Genomic DNA, 14,586 nt, shown 5'->3' with positions numbered 1-14,586 from the left:
CGGACAGGTGAATACCAGACTGTGGGATGGATTCCTACCCTTGCCACTGATTGCAGACAGTTCGCTACTCACTCGGCCGGGGGACGGGGGTGGAGGAGTTGTGTTAATAAACACATTGCTGGGCGCTTCTCCAGCCCCTGTAGTGGGCCAGCCAGCTCTCATGTGCCTCCCACTGCAGCCTCCTACTGCCCTTTATAGGACAGATGCCCTGATCTCTCCCAGCTGTGGTCCATTCTGAAATCAGGGCTCGCCGGCCTCAGCCCTGCCAGCCGTCAAAACTGCTGCAGCCCCTCTCACCCTCTGGAGGGTGTTTCTCCTCCCGACCCCCCATGCAGGGAGGCCATGCCAGGATCCCCATTTGACACCAGAGAGACAGTGAAGTGTGTCTGGGCGGCACTGCCATGAATAGCTGGGAGGGGCGTTAAGGAGCATTTCAGCTGACTGGCAGCAAAGCACTTCCTTGGTGAGGTCGGCTGGCCAGAGTCTGCCCGGGGAAGTGGTGGAGGCCCCATCACATGAGAGCTTTACAACAAGACTGGATCCCTCCGTGCCTGGAACAATGGAACCACCAGCAGTAGCTGGGAGGCACCTTGAGTTACAAGAGCCACGTGGAGCCCCTGGGCCACATCCACCCCGAGTACTCGGGAAGCTGCAGTGGAACAAAGTGCTCACAATCACACCCTCCCATTGCTTGGAGCAGGGGATACATCCGGACAGCGCTGCCCTTGTCCGGAGGGGCTCTGACTCAAGAGGACTCAGGAGGCAGCCCTTCCTGGTGGACCCCAGGAGGGTAGTGTGGTGCTGCTTGCTGCCCTCCTTCATGCCATTGTGTTGGGGCATTGCAGGGTGCAGTGAGCGAGCTGCATGGGCACAAGGGGCAGACCCCTGATGTGTCTGTTTGCAAACTGCCCCTTCACTGGCTGACTTGTCATTCGCCGCAATCCTCTTCAACCGAAAACGCTTCACGCACCCTGTAACAAGCAGCAAGTGACACAGGACCGTGTTACCAGCCCGAGCCCTCCATGGTTGCAAGGTCACTCTGGCTCCTGCTGGCCAGGATGCTGAGGCTGGGCCTGCTGGAGCCAGGGGCTGCATCGCAGGCAGACGCTGGGGCTCTCCTCAGGCATCCCTTGAGTTTGCTGTCACATGCCCGTGGATGCTAGACAGTGTTGATGTAATTACTTGCACTCAAGGGCTCCCCAGCAACCAGACAGGGCTCCCGCCCCCGCCTGGCTCCCAGATCCTACGCTCCGGTACTCTCCTGTTACTCCCAGCACCAGCCTGGACTGGGACTCAGGAGACCTGGCTTCTATTGCCAGCTCTGCCACTGGTCTGCTGGGTGACCTTGGGCAAGTCACTGCTGTGATCTGTGCCTCAGTTTCTCCTCCCACCATTTATCTGTCTTGTCTGTTTACATTATAAATAAGTAAAAAAAAAATTGTTTTGGGTCAAACTAAAGGTCTCCTTGAGATTCCAGCTTTTCTTCACATTTTAAAAGGTTTTAAAAATAAAATTAAGGGGAATTCGGAAGCTGTTTCCATCAAAAAACTGAACAGTTTTGTTTTGAACACGTCAAAACGAAATGTTTGGATTTTTTCATCATTTTTAGGTGGTGTTTTTTTTCACTGAAACATTTGTCAAATCGATACAAACTCAGGAAAAGTTTTGGTGACACCGAATCTGTGTTTTCCACCAACTGCTGGGTTGAAAAATGTCGCCCAGTTCTAGTTGCAGGCGCTAGCAACATTTGGGAGATGATAGAGGAGTTGATGTACTGGCTTGTGTGACGAGGCTGATGGCACAGAAAGCACATCCAAGGGGTTAAAACGTGCGGGTTACTAACTGCACTTTGGTTTCATTCTTCCCTTAGCATTCCTGAGCTAGCTGCACTAACCTCCAGCTACAGTGTAACCAATGGTAACAGGCATTAATTCAGCACCAGCTGCTGAATCAATGCCCCCTGAGCCTCCCCGATTACTGCCCTCCTGTGTCTGATGCACCGCGGGCTGGGATTCTGCAGAGCAGAAAGTGCAGTGGGAGTCAAAACCTCTGCCCTTGCTGGCCTCCCAAAGGTAGCATTGAAAAATACTCAGGTTGGCTCAAAAATGATTGAAATGGGGCTTCTGGCCTTATGTGAGAACCTCAGAAAAACTGCAGCAACTACAGAGGCAAATAAACACATTTAGGAAACCGCATGGGGCTCTTCAGGCCCCGCTCCTCTCCCAAAAAACTGTCTGTGATGAGCTGATACCTCTGGTCACTCAGGTTCTTTTTTTTAAAACCAGAAAAACAACACTGGTTAAACTGAATGAAGAACTCACGAGATTTTTTTTTTTTTTGAACAAAAGGGAAATGATGCCGACCTCTTATACAGAGCTTTGCACCGGTTGACCTGAAAGTGCTTCGCAAAGGAGTTTCTCATTACAGCTATCTGACAGGTGGGGAAACTGAGGCACAGAGCCGTGTAGAGATTCACACAAGGCCACCCAGCAGGCCAGCGCCAGAGCTGGGAATAGTACACAGAAATCCCAGAGCTCTCTCTATAGGCAGCCCTGCCTCTCTAAAAGAAAAGAGAATCAAACTGCTTGGGAGTCCAAATTATTAACCCGGTGGGAGTAGCTCCTGCTCTCTGCGACAGCGGTGTAATCAAAGTCGGAGTTTTGCCCTTGATTTAGAAATGAACCCAATACTCTTGAAAGGATGTACTGCAGAGACAGGGGCGGCTCCAGGCCCCAGCACGCCAAGCGCGTGCTTGGGGTGTCATGCCATGGGGGGCACTCTGCCGGTTTCCGGGAGGGCGGCAGGCAGGCTGCCTTCGGCGGCGTGCCTGTGGGAGGTCACTGGAGCAGTGGGACTGGCGACCGGCAGAGCGACTCCCGCGGCATGCCACCGTGCTTGGGGTGGCTAAATGTCTAGAGCTGCCCCTGTGCAGAGAGTAGCTTTTTAACCCAGCCAGGATTGGCTGCGGGTGGAGAGGTCTGTATTTCCTCGGTGAGGATTCGGCCCCCTGTACTATGGATGCTTCTGGGACAGACAAACTTGACAAAGCAGAAGTTCCATCTCAGCCTGGACATTTTTTGCACGCCGTTAGAAAACCACCAGGCTCTAACCAGATCCCATGACGCTCTCCCTCTGACAGGCAGATGAGTCCTAACCCCTCGAGTCCTAATCCTAGCTCTCCCGCCAAGTCCCACCTGTAGCCTTGGGCCAGTAATGTCATCGTTCTGTTTCCCCATCTTGCAGGGCTGTTACGAGAGTTAGTTAGGCCCAGATCCTGAAAGGTATCTTATTGATTTCAGTGGGAGTTAGTTGCCTAAATACCTTTGAGATCTAGGCCTAGCCTGCTTGAAACCCTGAGTACTCGACTGGCTAGACCATAATGCCATGGCTTCACTATTGTTATTCGATCTAGCTAGATCAAAGCTAGTGTGGGTAGGCCCACATATGCTGCAATCCCACCTCCGCCTGCAGTGTAGACATTCCCTGGTTCTCTGGTGTACCCACATGGCTAACTCTGGCCTGACCCTGGCGGCCTTCAATGATTTACACAGGTGGGAATGGCTTTTAGAGATCAGCACACACACAAACCACCCCCAGTACGGAGTCAAACCTCCCTCCCTCCCTTTGGGTTGTCTTCATCAACATAAAAATTAGCAATGTCATTTTCATCTCAAACCTTCTCCCTATATTTGGCTGCTGCTGTGGCTCCACCTTCAGGACAGCTCAGCCCACACCCTAGGTCCTCTCACTTTCCAGAGCCTGCCTTCTGCAATGGAGTGTAACAGAACCCATGTTGCATCTCCCAGCAGCACTACCTGTTAGAGGGGAGGTTTTGAGGCAATCCTTGTTACAGCGCTCTTAGACTGTCATACCCTCGCAACAGGGATCCTCTCTTCTCATGTGACAAGTGTTTTTACTATTACGGTGCTCACTGCAGACTACGCTAATAATAGCTACAGCAGCAGTACAGGGCCATGGGCTCTCTCAGGTGCAGGGTGCTCTATAAATCCTAGACTTTATTTATTAATGACATTACTAATTACTGCAGAACGGGACGCTTGCTGCGTGCAGCAGGCACAATCTCCCGTAAGCTCTCGCCTCATAAATGGGTCTAACATCAGACCCTGGGGCACGGCAGCCTCACAGCAACCCCTGACGTGCTGCGTGTTCTCATGCCATCACTGACTCCAGCCTTCCACAGCCACCAAGGTTAACACGTGTAACGACGCTGCAGGCGTGAGAATCTAGCGAGACGGATCGGTGTCTCAGGCTCCCGCTGAGAGGCCTGCTGCATCGGGAGGGTGTGCAATTTCACATTAGACATGTGTGTGTGCCTGGCACATCTCTGAGGCAGGCAGGGCCTGGCTCTGGCAGCTGGGAGAGACAGCTCAGGAGTCTCCCTATGCTCCCATCTCCTTCAGGGTGATCTATTCCTGGTGGTTTGCAGGACGTGGTGGGTTCTCCGTCACTTGCAGGGGCGGCTCCAGGCACCAGTGCACCAAGCGCATGCCTGGGGCGGCCTGCTGGTTGCTGTGAGGTCAGCAGTCAGGCTGCCTTCTGCGAGAGGTCCGCGGGTCCTGCAGTAATTCGGCGGCAGGTAGGCGAAGGTGCGGGACCCGTGACCTCCCGCACGCCTGCCACCGAAAGCCGCCTGACTGCTGTGCTTGGGGCGGCAAAACACACAGAGCAGCCCCTGGCCACTTGGGGCCTTTGTCACTGGGTGTCTTCCTAAACGATCTGCATAGCTCACCCAGGAGCAATGGGTGGCAAGGATCAAGTGCAACAGAGCTGGTCTCCGGCAACCTAATGAGTGCAGCTGGCCTGCAGCATGCTGCCCAACCGGCTCCACCGCCAGACAGGTGGATCGAGTCAGCAGACTGGCTCTCAAGTCCAGCCGCAGTTCAGCAGCTGCTCGTAGAATCTGCCCACGGCTGTGAAAATTCCTTCTTGTTCCCCGGCTTTCTCCTGCCTTGCCCAGCTCTGACCTTTGGCTCTCTTTCCTGACTTAGGTTTTGACCCTTAGCGCCGGCCTCTGACCCTGGGCTCCGATTCCTGGCTACCAACTCTTGCTCCAACTACTAGGCCTGACTCCTGCCCCAACCACGAGGCACAACCGTGACAGTGGCCTGTAGGCTGAGATGATTGGGTGGCTGCGCTATGCAGGAGGTCAGAGATCACACTGGTCTCTTTTGGCCCTAAAATCTACGATTCCAGGGATGGGCCTGGACCAACCCCACCAGATCGAAATGCACCCTGTGACTGGCCATCAGGACTGGAGCGCTGCAATGTGGTTCCAAGCACATTACCCCGCCTTAAAACAATACCAGCTCCTCCTTTCACCAGTCAGGAGGGAGAGGCCCTGCCATCTCCCGCAGACATTGGCCTCACTAGGCAAGGCTGGGGCGGTGCTGTGGGCTGTCTTTTGCTAGCTTTGCCGCTCACAAGGAGACATCCCTGGAAGACTCTGCTCTCGGAGAGCAGGAGAAGCTATTGCAAACACTTACCTCTGACCATCATCCTCTGAAGGCTCCTGTAATTGCTGCCTGCTCAGCCACCCACCTGGCCTGCCAGAATTGGGAGTGTTTTATTAGTAGAGTTTATCTTACTTAGGTTTGTATGAATTGGTTCAGGGAAGGATGTGCTACCTGTGGGCACTGGGGTCTGCTCTAGCTCATCCGGCAGCAGTGCAATGAACTGGCTAGTGTGTGTATTTAGGGTTGGGGTAAGTACTGCCATCTCCCCCACTCTACTTGGTGAGATCAGAACTGTTTGCTCTGTGCCATAGGCCCTGTATTGATAACTGCAGATGGAGATTCTCTTTTAGCTCAAGTGGTAGCAGGAACTGTGCTCTTGGAGGGTCTGAGTTCTCTCCCTGTAGCTGTTATGAAGTTCCAAGCAACACAGTGATGCTTGTGAAATTCCTTGGTGGCGACAGATGCATCACAAGAACAATACCATTGCTATCTAGGGGCCTTTCATCAGAGGATCTCCAAGCGCTATAGCAGCACTAATTAACTCTTACGGCCTACTCAAGCTGTGAGGCTGATAAGTATTACCATCCCCATATTTCACATGGGGAAACCGAGGCACAGAGGCATTGAGTTGCCCAAGCACGTCAGTATCTGAACTGAGAACAGCCAGGAGTCCTAACTCTCAGTCTCTCATTTTCGCAATAAGACCTGTATCCCTATCATAAGCGCATGGGCAGCGCTTAGCAAAAGGGACCCCATCTCTGGAATCCCGAGTGGGAGTCTGGCTGAGTCCTGGCAGAGCGCTTGTTTCTCCACCACCTTGTGATCAGTTGCTCTCTGTTAACAAGCAAACGGAGGCTGCTGCTACCTCTCTGCAGCACTCTGTCCCTTCAGTGCAGTTCAGAAGGTCACAGCAGCCCAGCGCAGCCCCCTCTGCAAGCTTGTCTGCCGTTAGAGCACTGGGTGGCAGCCATCTTGGTTGTGACCTCTAGAGCTAAAAGCGTCAGCTCCCAGCTCGAGCTAAAGGATCACGTCACATAGCAGCCAGCTATAGCAGCCTTACCTCCTCACTGGATCAGATACAGAGTGCGGGCAGAAAACACACACTGGCCAGTGGGTATGTTAGTTCACGGCTCCACCACTCCTTCCTGTGAAAAGGGACTAGGACCCCCAGCACAGCTATCTGCCCCGGGGCGCCATTTCAGATTTTTTTGAGGGAGTGTGGGATTTTAACCATGATTCCAAAGGCTATTTAGACACCTGAAAACTCTAGGGTTGTTTTTTTTCCGGATAATAACTTAGAAATTAACTGGCGGGAACATCGTATCTAATTCCTATATAAAGAAATAAAAAATATATACAAATACCAAATAATGCCATATTTTAAGTTTACATGTGAATCTAGAACAATCCGGAGATAATACAGCAAGACATTCCCAATCCCAAACCTTGAGGTATCATAAGAACATACTGGGCCTGACCAATGGTCCATCTAGCCTAGTATCCTGTCCTCCCACAATGGCCAATGCCAGGTGCTTCAGAGGCAATGAAAAGAACAGGCAGTCATTGAGTGATCCATGCCCTGTCATCCACTCCCAGCTTCTGGCAAACAGAGGTGAGGGACACCCAGAGCATGGGGTTACATCCCTGCCCATCCTTGCTAATGGGCATTGATGGGGGTATCTATCCTCCAGGAGCTTATCTAGTTCTTTTTTGAACCTTGTTATAGTTTTGGCCTTCACAACATCCCCTGGCAATGAGTTCCACAGGTTGAGTATGTGCTGTATGAATAAATCCTTTTGTTTGTTTTAAACCTGCTGCTTACTAATTTAGTTGGCTGACCTGATTCTTCTGCTATATGAAGGAGTAAATCACATTTCCTAATTCACTTTCTCCACATCAGTAAAGATTTTATAGACCTTTGTCATACCCCTCCATCATCACTTCTCCAAGCTGTCCCAGTATTTTTAATCTCTCCTCACACAGAATCTGTTCCATACCCTTAAACATTTTTGTTGCCCTTTTCTGTACCTTTTCCAGTTTAAATATTTCTTTTTTGAGTTGGGGCAACCAGATCTGCACACAGTATTCAAGACGTGGGAGTGCCATGGATTTATATAGAGGCATTCTGATATTTTCTGTCTTGTTATCTATCCCTTTCCTAATAGTTCCCAACATTCTGTTCGGTTTTTTGACTGCCGCTGCACATTGAGCGGATGTTTCCAGAGCACTATCCACAATGACTCCAAGATCTCTTTCTTGAGTGGTAACAGCTAATTTAAACCCCATCGTTTTGTATGTATAGTTGGGATTATGTTTTCCAACGTGCATTCTTTGCATTTACTTTCCTATATCAGTTTCAGAGACTTAATACAAGAACTAATAACTTTAACCATTAAGTAAAATTAATGCAGAATATTTGCTCAAGATCATTGTCCTTAAAAACATCACACGAATCACCCTCAAACACCCACACACTTTTTTATTTTCATTTATATTACCTTCTGGAAAATTATAAGCAAGCAAATATATGCACTCTTAATTTGTACATCTCATTCCCCATTAAAAAGTTATGAAGTCTAAAGTAGTTGAGTTTCCCCATAAACATTCTTCTAAAACATGGAATAACTAATGAATTAGAGAAAAAAATTCATTTTGGCACTAATTTAAAAAAGAAAAGGAAAAATCAAAAATCTTTTAAAGTGATAATTGGAAAGAAAACATTACAACAGATTGGCCAACATGGGTTTCCTATCAGCTCTAAGACACCTGAAGGTGTATTTCCAGTAGATAAAAATATTATCACCTTTTTCCAATGGCAATGTGTTTTCTTCTCCTATGAAGTTTCTCAGTAATTAGAAATAAAGTCTTAAATATTGTAATTTATTTATCTGATATTTCTCCAACACAAATGAAAACACATTTCAGTGCAAGGTACCAAAGGTGCAAAGATTCAAAACATAAAAATTAATTTAAAAATTTAACTTGCATTTACAAACGACTGATCTAAAAGCTTGTTTTAGCCTCTGGAAACCGTTCAGTTCAATAATGTATTATAGAAATCCTCAGTATGTATCTACAGTGACCCAACAGGATGATTCTCAACCGTGCCTTAATAAAACCATAATATGACACTCTACATCTTAAATGTTATGAAGAAAATGTGCTCCCTAAACAATGTCACTTCAAGGGCACACTCAGGTATCAAGGAAGTTCCAAGACTGTAACAACCTGGCAGGATTACGAGCTCTCCATGAATTGTTAAAAAAAAAAGTCCCACATGTACATAGACTAATTCAAGAAAGAAAATGTTTGATTGTCAGATTGAGCCGCAGAATTATGTACAATAACTTCCTTTGATTTCCACCAGGAGCAGCTGAAACGTCTAAGGGCAGCACTGGCTGTTACACTGAAAATAAAACTGCTCAGCTTTGTGGGGGAGACTCATCAGGTCTCTTCTACGCCAAGGCTAGCCAGATACTACTCTCTCCTGGTTCTCATCCCGTATCAGCTCGGCGACAAGGAGCTATTTACCCACATGAAGTGCTGAGAGTGCCCCTCTGGTCCCAGGGCTGCCACTCCTTCCTGCTGGCTGTGGGGGCTGGCAGGAGGATCAGCTCTCCTGCTCCCGGGCACAGAGCAGCCGACACAGCCAGGGAAACATTTCCCAGAGCTGGGGAGAGGGGGGAAGTGCTGGTCCAGCTCCTTGGGGACAGCCCTGTGCCAACAGCAGCTTCTCAGACCACAACTCAGGGCTTCAGGTTTCCCCCGGGGAGAGCATAGACTGTTTACACTTTGCTGTGGTGCAAAAGTGTGGGGGGGGGGCAGGTGCCCCTGCTGAATGGCATCCCTGCTTTGCCCCCTCTCAAAGCAGGGTAGGTCTGCTCTGCTCACTACTGCTGGCTCATGAGCTTGCTGTTTCCAGATGAATCCTTCCATTACTTCAAGCTCCCTCCCTCGAATGCACCCAAGAAGTCTCATTATCTCCAGACGAAAGGGTGTCGAAAGCCCTGGAAGGGGAGGACACGGTCCTGTGGCTCACTGGCTCATTTCAGCCTGAGCAGGCCTGGGCAAACCAGTTCATTAATGCTTTGTGGGCCACAAACCCGAAATCCTAACCAGTGGAGCTTGGCTCGGCCCAGCCAGCATCCCACGGACACCAGCTTGGTGGGGAACATGCCCTGACTATTTCAGGTCAAGCAGTGGCAGGACGTCTCTCTTGGTTCTCCCCGTCACCCGGCTGAGAGGAATTGCTAGTGTTTCCATGGGGAAGGCAGGTCTGCACGCAGAAAAGACCCGCCTTCCACTCAGAGAGCACTGCGGTGGGCAGGCAGCACAGCCCAGGGCCTGTGGCGTTTGCAAAGACACTGCAGCTGGGGGGATGGCCGCTGAGTTGCACGGCCGCTCGGCACGATGAAAAGGAAAGAGATGAGCAGGAAATGAACTCAAGTGCTGTATTTACAGCTAGGAGGGGTACAGAGGAAAGCAGTCAGGCCTGTCTGTTTGTGCTACCCCATAATATGAAGCCACTTGATGGAATTAGTAGCCGGTCCAATTTAGAACTAATAAAAGGCCTTCACTGCTGCTATAGATCAGAGTCAAATAAAGCGGCTGGTTTGAAGAGATAGGGCCTGGCAAATTTCATAGACAATATATCAGTGTTTGTGGTTATGTGCTAAGATAGGGGAAAGCTGATCTCATGCTTCAGGGCACCAGATGATTGCTCCAGGGGTCAGGAAGGAAATCTCCCCGCCCATACACACACACCCCATGCTGTACTGCACAATAGGCTAGGTGCATTATGGGAGGTTTTTATTTTCTTCGGAAGGCATGATGGATCAATGGAAAATCCTAGCGTCAGAAAAATCCATGGATTTTTCCTGTTCTTTAGAAGGGTCTTGGTAGCAGGGTGGGAGACAAAACAGCCCTGGCATAGCCCTGTGCTGTCCCAATGGAGTAGAAGCTAATAGTGCTGATGGGCAGAAAACAGAATGTTTGGCCAAGGTCTTGATTGATTTTTCCTGTATCTCTGGTTCTTAAATGTTAACACTTGCAGTATTTAATCTGCCTGAGGATTTGCAGCCGCCACTTGCAAGCGCAACACACACACTATGCTGTAAAAGTCAGAGGGGAATGCTAGCGGCTCCTAGGATCTGGTCTGATCACACCTAGACCTGCTCAGGGATAGATGAGAGGCACCGTATAGACTCTGGGCTCGATTCACTTGTGTCCGAGTTCTGCTCAGTACAGAGGTGGTGGCACCTGCAGTTACCACCGATGACTAGGGTGATGGCTGCTGAGTGTTTACTGGTACGGGGAGGGGTCAGTTACAGCCCCTTGATTCTGCACTAGTCCAGCGTGAGTTAGAGCAGCCTAAGTGCTGCTCCAACTTATGCCAGTGAAGAGTCAGCATAGCAAAACTTCCCCATGCCCCTGCCGCACCCATCCCCGGCTATTCCTCCTGTGTCATGGCTGGTGAGAGACGACTGGTGCAGAAGCTGCCTTGCCCAGGTTTACATCAGCAAGGCATTCCCCTCCACGTGGGGAAATCTCCACTGCTCGCATATAGCCTGTGCCCTGCTCAGGGTCACAATGGGGCCTCACATATTAGGGTCTGGAAGGAATTTTCCCCTGGATCAGATGGGCAGAGACTCTAGGGGGGTTTCACCTTCCTCTGCAGCATGGGGCACGAGCCACTCATTGGTTTGAACTAGTGTAAACGGTGAATTCTCTGTAACTTGGAGTCTTCAGTAACTCCACTGGAGGTTGGGCTCTGTTACAGGAGTGAGTGGGCGACATTCTGTGGCCTGCGATGTGCAGGAGGTGAGACTAAGTAATCGTGATGGACCCTTCTGGCCTTAAAGTCTCTGAGTCTATCTGGTGCACTGCCAATGGGTAACCAAAGCGATTCAATGAGAGCGACCCCCTCTGTCAGCCCACTGAGGTCCCTGGACTTGTTCTGGTGTTAGACTAGGCTATGAGAGGCCAGGCAGCCTCAGCAGTTCCACGCCGCAAGAGGAGCTCTCCCCAGATCAAACACAGAACTGGCTGATTGCATCGCTGGGGATTTTCAGGTCTGTCATTTCGGCGGCCCTGCTCCATGAGCCCACAGGCAGGACATGCAGGATAGGGGTAGGTCCACACTGGGGCGGGGGTGGTGGTAATTCCCAGTGTGAGGAGAAGAACCGGCACTGGCTCCCATCAAGATAGAGGGCTAAAAACAGGGCGCAGCATGAGCAGCAGGAGGGACCAGCTGCCCCACGTGCGTGTACAGTATCTCAGCCAGGTGCACCCTCACAGTGGAGAGCTCAGCAGTGCTAGTGCTAGGGTGGAGGCACCTGTGGGGGGGAGGACACCCAGCCCTGCCCTGAGTGGGGAGCTCTGTCAGTGCCACAATTTGCACCAGTCCAGTGTACCCTGCTTTCAGACTGCACCAGTGCAGATTGTGGCTTATGGCACTTTTGCCTTTCTGCCCTAGCAGCCCAGGGTTCCAGTCCAGTGTGTACAAGGCCTAAGAAATAAATCAAGGCTTCCTTTGCTAGCTCTCGGGCATGGATGTGGAAAGGTCTCTTGATGCCTGTGGGGAAATGAAACTATTTTGATAAGTCCAACTTCAAAAACTACCCAGAGCAAAAGGCCCAAAGTTGGATTTAGAGATTTTCTTCTGAGCTCTTCCCCAGCCCTCTTCACATTGGGATCAAACTCAGCAAAGCATCTACAGGCCACTTTGGAGTTGGATGCAATAATCAATCTTCATTTTGCACAGGAATGTAATGTTTGGTCCCTCCTGGATTCCAATGATGATTTAATAAGCTATAATTTAATTAAAAAGCTATCCACTCGGAACGAATATGAAAGGAGATTAACAGGAACAAAAATTAATGTAACATTTAAAATTCATCTTCCCTCTGGGGCGGGTTCTAATGCTTTAATAAATAGACCAAAAGTTTACAATCTAGCCACAGCCACCTTAGAGATTGTGTCTGCATTTCCACAGCTAATAAAAGCTTACACGGCACGTAACGTCTCACTTCCTGTTTCACAAGCCAGGGGAGTAGATGTGGGTGGAAGTCACCTCAGTAGGTAACCCATTCCAGTGCTTCACCACTCTTCTAGTCAAATAGTTTTTCCTAATATCCAGCCTAGACCTCCGCCACTGCAACTTGAGACCATTGCTCCTTGTTCTGTCATATGCTACCACTGAGAACAGTCTAGATCCATCCTCTTTGGAACTCCCCTCAGGTAGTTGAAAGCAGCTATCAAATACCCCCTCACTCTTCTCTTCTGCAGACTAAACAATCCCAGTTCCCTCAGCCTCTGCTCATAAGTCATGTGCCCCAGCCCCCTAATCATTTTCGTTGCCCTCCCCTGGACTCTCTGCAATGTATCCACATCCTTTCTATAGTAGGGGCTCAAAACTGGATGCAATACTCCAGATGTGGCCTCCCCAGTGCTGAATAGAGGGGAATAATCACTTTCCTTGATCTGCTGACAGTGGTCCTACTAATGCAGCCCAATATGCCATTAGCCTTCTTGGGAACAAGGGCACACTGCTGATCCATATCCAGCTTCTCGTCCATTGTAATCCCCAGGTCCCTTTCTGCCATTGGTAAGCACTGAATTTCAGGTTAAACTCCTGTAATTCTCAGAGCAAAACTCAGCCAGAATTGCCCAGTGAGAAAATGACATCTCCCATTCCCAGCCCCCACTCGCCCAGAATGTAGACACGGCCCAGGGACTTTGCCCAAATGATGAAAATTTCAGCCCCCACAGAAAGCTCTTGAGCTGTGAAAACAGGTTTAGAAACTGGTGTGCAGGATCGGAGGAGAAAGGGCTAATGGCACCCGTTCTTCTGTTGTTTTATCTATTGCAGGGGTCGGCAACCTTTCAGAAGTGCTGTGCCGAGTCTTCATTTAGTCACTCTCATTTCAGGTTTCGAGTGCCAGTCATACATTTTAACCTTTTTTAGAAGGCCTCTCTCTGTAAGTCTATAACTAAACTATTGTTGTATGTGAAGTAAATAAGGTTTTTAAAACGTTTAAGAAGCTTCATTTAAAATTACATTAAAATTACATTAAAATGCAGAGCCCCCCCGGACTGGTGGCCAGGACCAAGGCAGTGTGAGTGCCATAGGTTGCCTACGCCCATCTATTGCATGCACGATGGCAGAGTACGCTCTGAGAGCCGCATGGCCACATTTGTAATGGTGAGAGCAGTTACCCATTGGAACAGTTTACCAAGGATCAGGGTGGAGTCTCCATCCCTGACCATTTTTCACTCAGTAGACGTTTTTAAGCTCTGCTCTGGGAATTATTTGGGGCAGTCCCACGGCCCTTGTGACAAAGGGGGTCAGATTAGATGGATCACGATGGTCCCTTCTGGCCTTGGAATCCATGAATCTCTACCTGTGTAAGTCTAGAGAAACTTTCCTGCTACCAATGGGTTCCTCCAGATTTACATAAACATAAGAGCAGAATCTGGCCTGGTGAGTCAAATTCCTCCCTGGTGACGCGTTGGAGAGGAGAGTTGGGATCGCAGTACAGGAGATTCGTTAGAAGGGTGTTGGGAACGCTTCTCCCCGGGCAGGGTTTCTTTCCCTCCAGCATGCTGGGAGCTGCTGGTGGGCACTGCTCCTGAGCCGCTAACCCAGGCAGTGCCCTGATGTGAGCAGGTCCCACACTCTCCCCATCCTGTCTGGCACCAACACACCCAAAGCAGGGAAATGGACTGACCTGCACCTGAGCCTCGCTCCTCATCAAGTAACGCATCTTGCTGAGGATGCACTGCTGAAGCTGCTCCCACGAGATGGCTCTGTCTTCTCTCATCAGCAACGGGGGGCCAAACCTGGAAAGCCACAGACAAAGAGTTGGAGACAGGGCTAGAAAAGGAATCACTGGCCAGTCTGGGCAGGAGCCATCTCCTTAATGGGCACTCACCCCTCGCTGAGCCTCTCAGGCGTCTCTGGCCATCCCCTCTCCTGTTCAGGGATGACAGCCCACAGGTGTGCTACGATACGTCCTAGGGGCTCTAGCTGGTGTGGGAGAAGGGAGCCCCAAAGCACACAGCCATGCAGAGAGGAAGCACTGCCTAGCAGTCAGAGCACAGCACCTGTACC

General features: G+C 50.1%; 1 protein-coding gene across 1 annotated transcript in view; it reads right to left on the bottom strand.

Annotated features, from left to right (window-relative positions):
* Positions 1-14,586, bottom strand: part of USP43 (ubiquitin specific peptidase 43) — a 192,005-nt gene that overhangs the window by 27,599 nt on the left and 149,820 nt on the right. Inside the window, 1 exon segment of the mRNA XM_032777059.2 lies at positions 14,204-14,315. Coding sequence (XP_032632950.2) covers positions 14,204-14,315 — 112 coding nt within the window.

Source organism: Chelonoidis abingdonii, chromosome 13, assembly GCF_003597395.2.
Source record: "Chelonoidis abingdonii isolate Lonesome George chromosome 13, CheloAbing_2.0, whole genome shotgun sequence".
In the NCBI taxonomy this organism is placed as follows: domain Eukaryota; kingdom Metazoa; phylum Chordata; order Testudines; family Testudinidae; genus Chelonoidis; species Chelonoidis abingdonii.
Note: the sequence above shows the minus strand (reverse complement) of the source record. Positions and strands in the feature narration are given on the sequence as shown.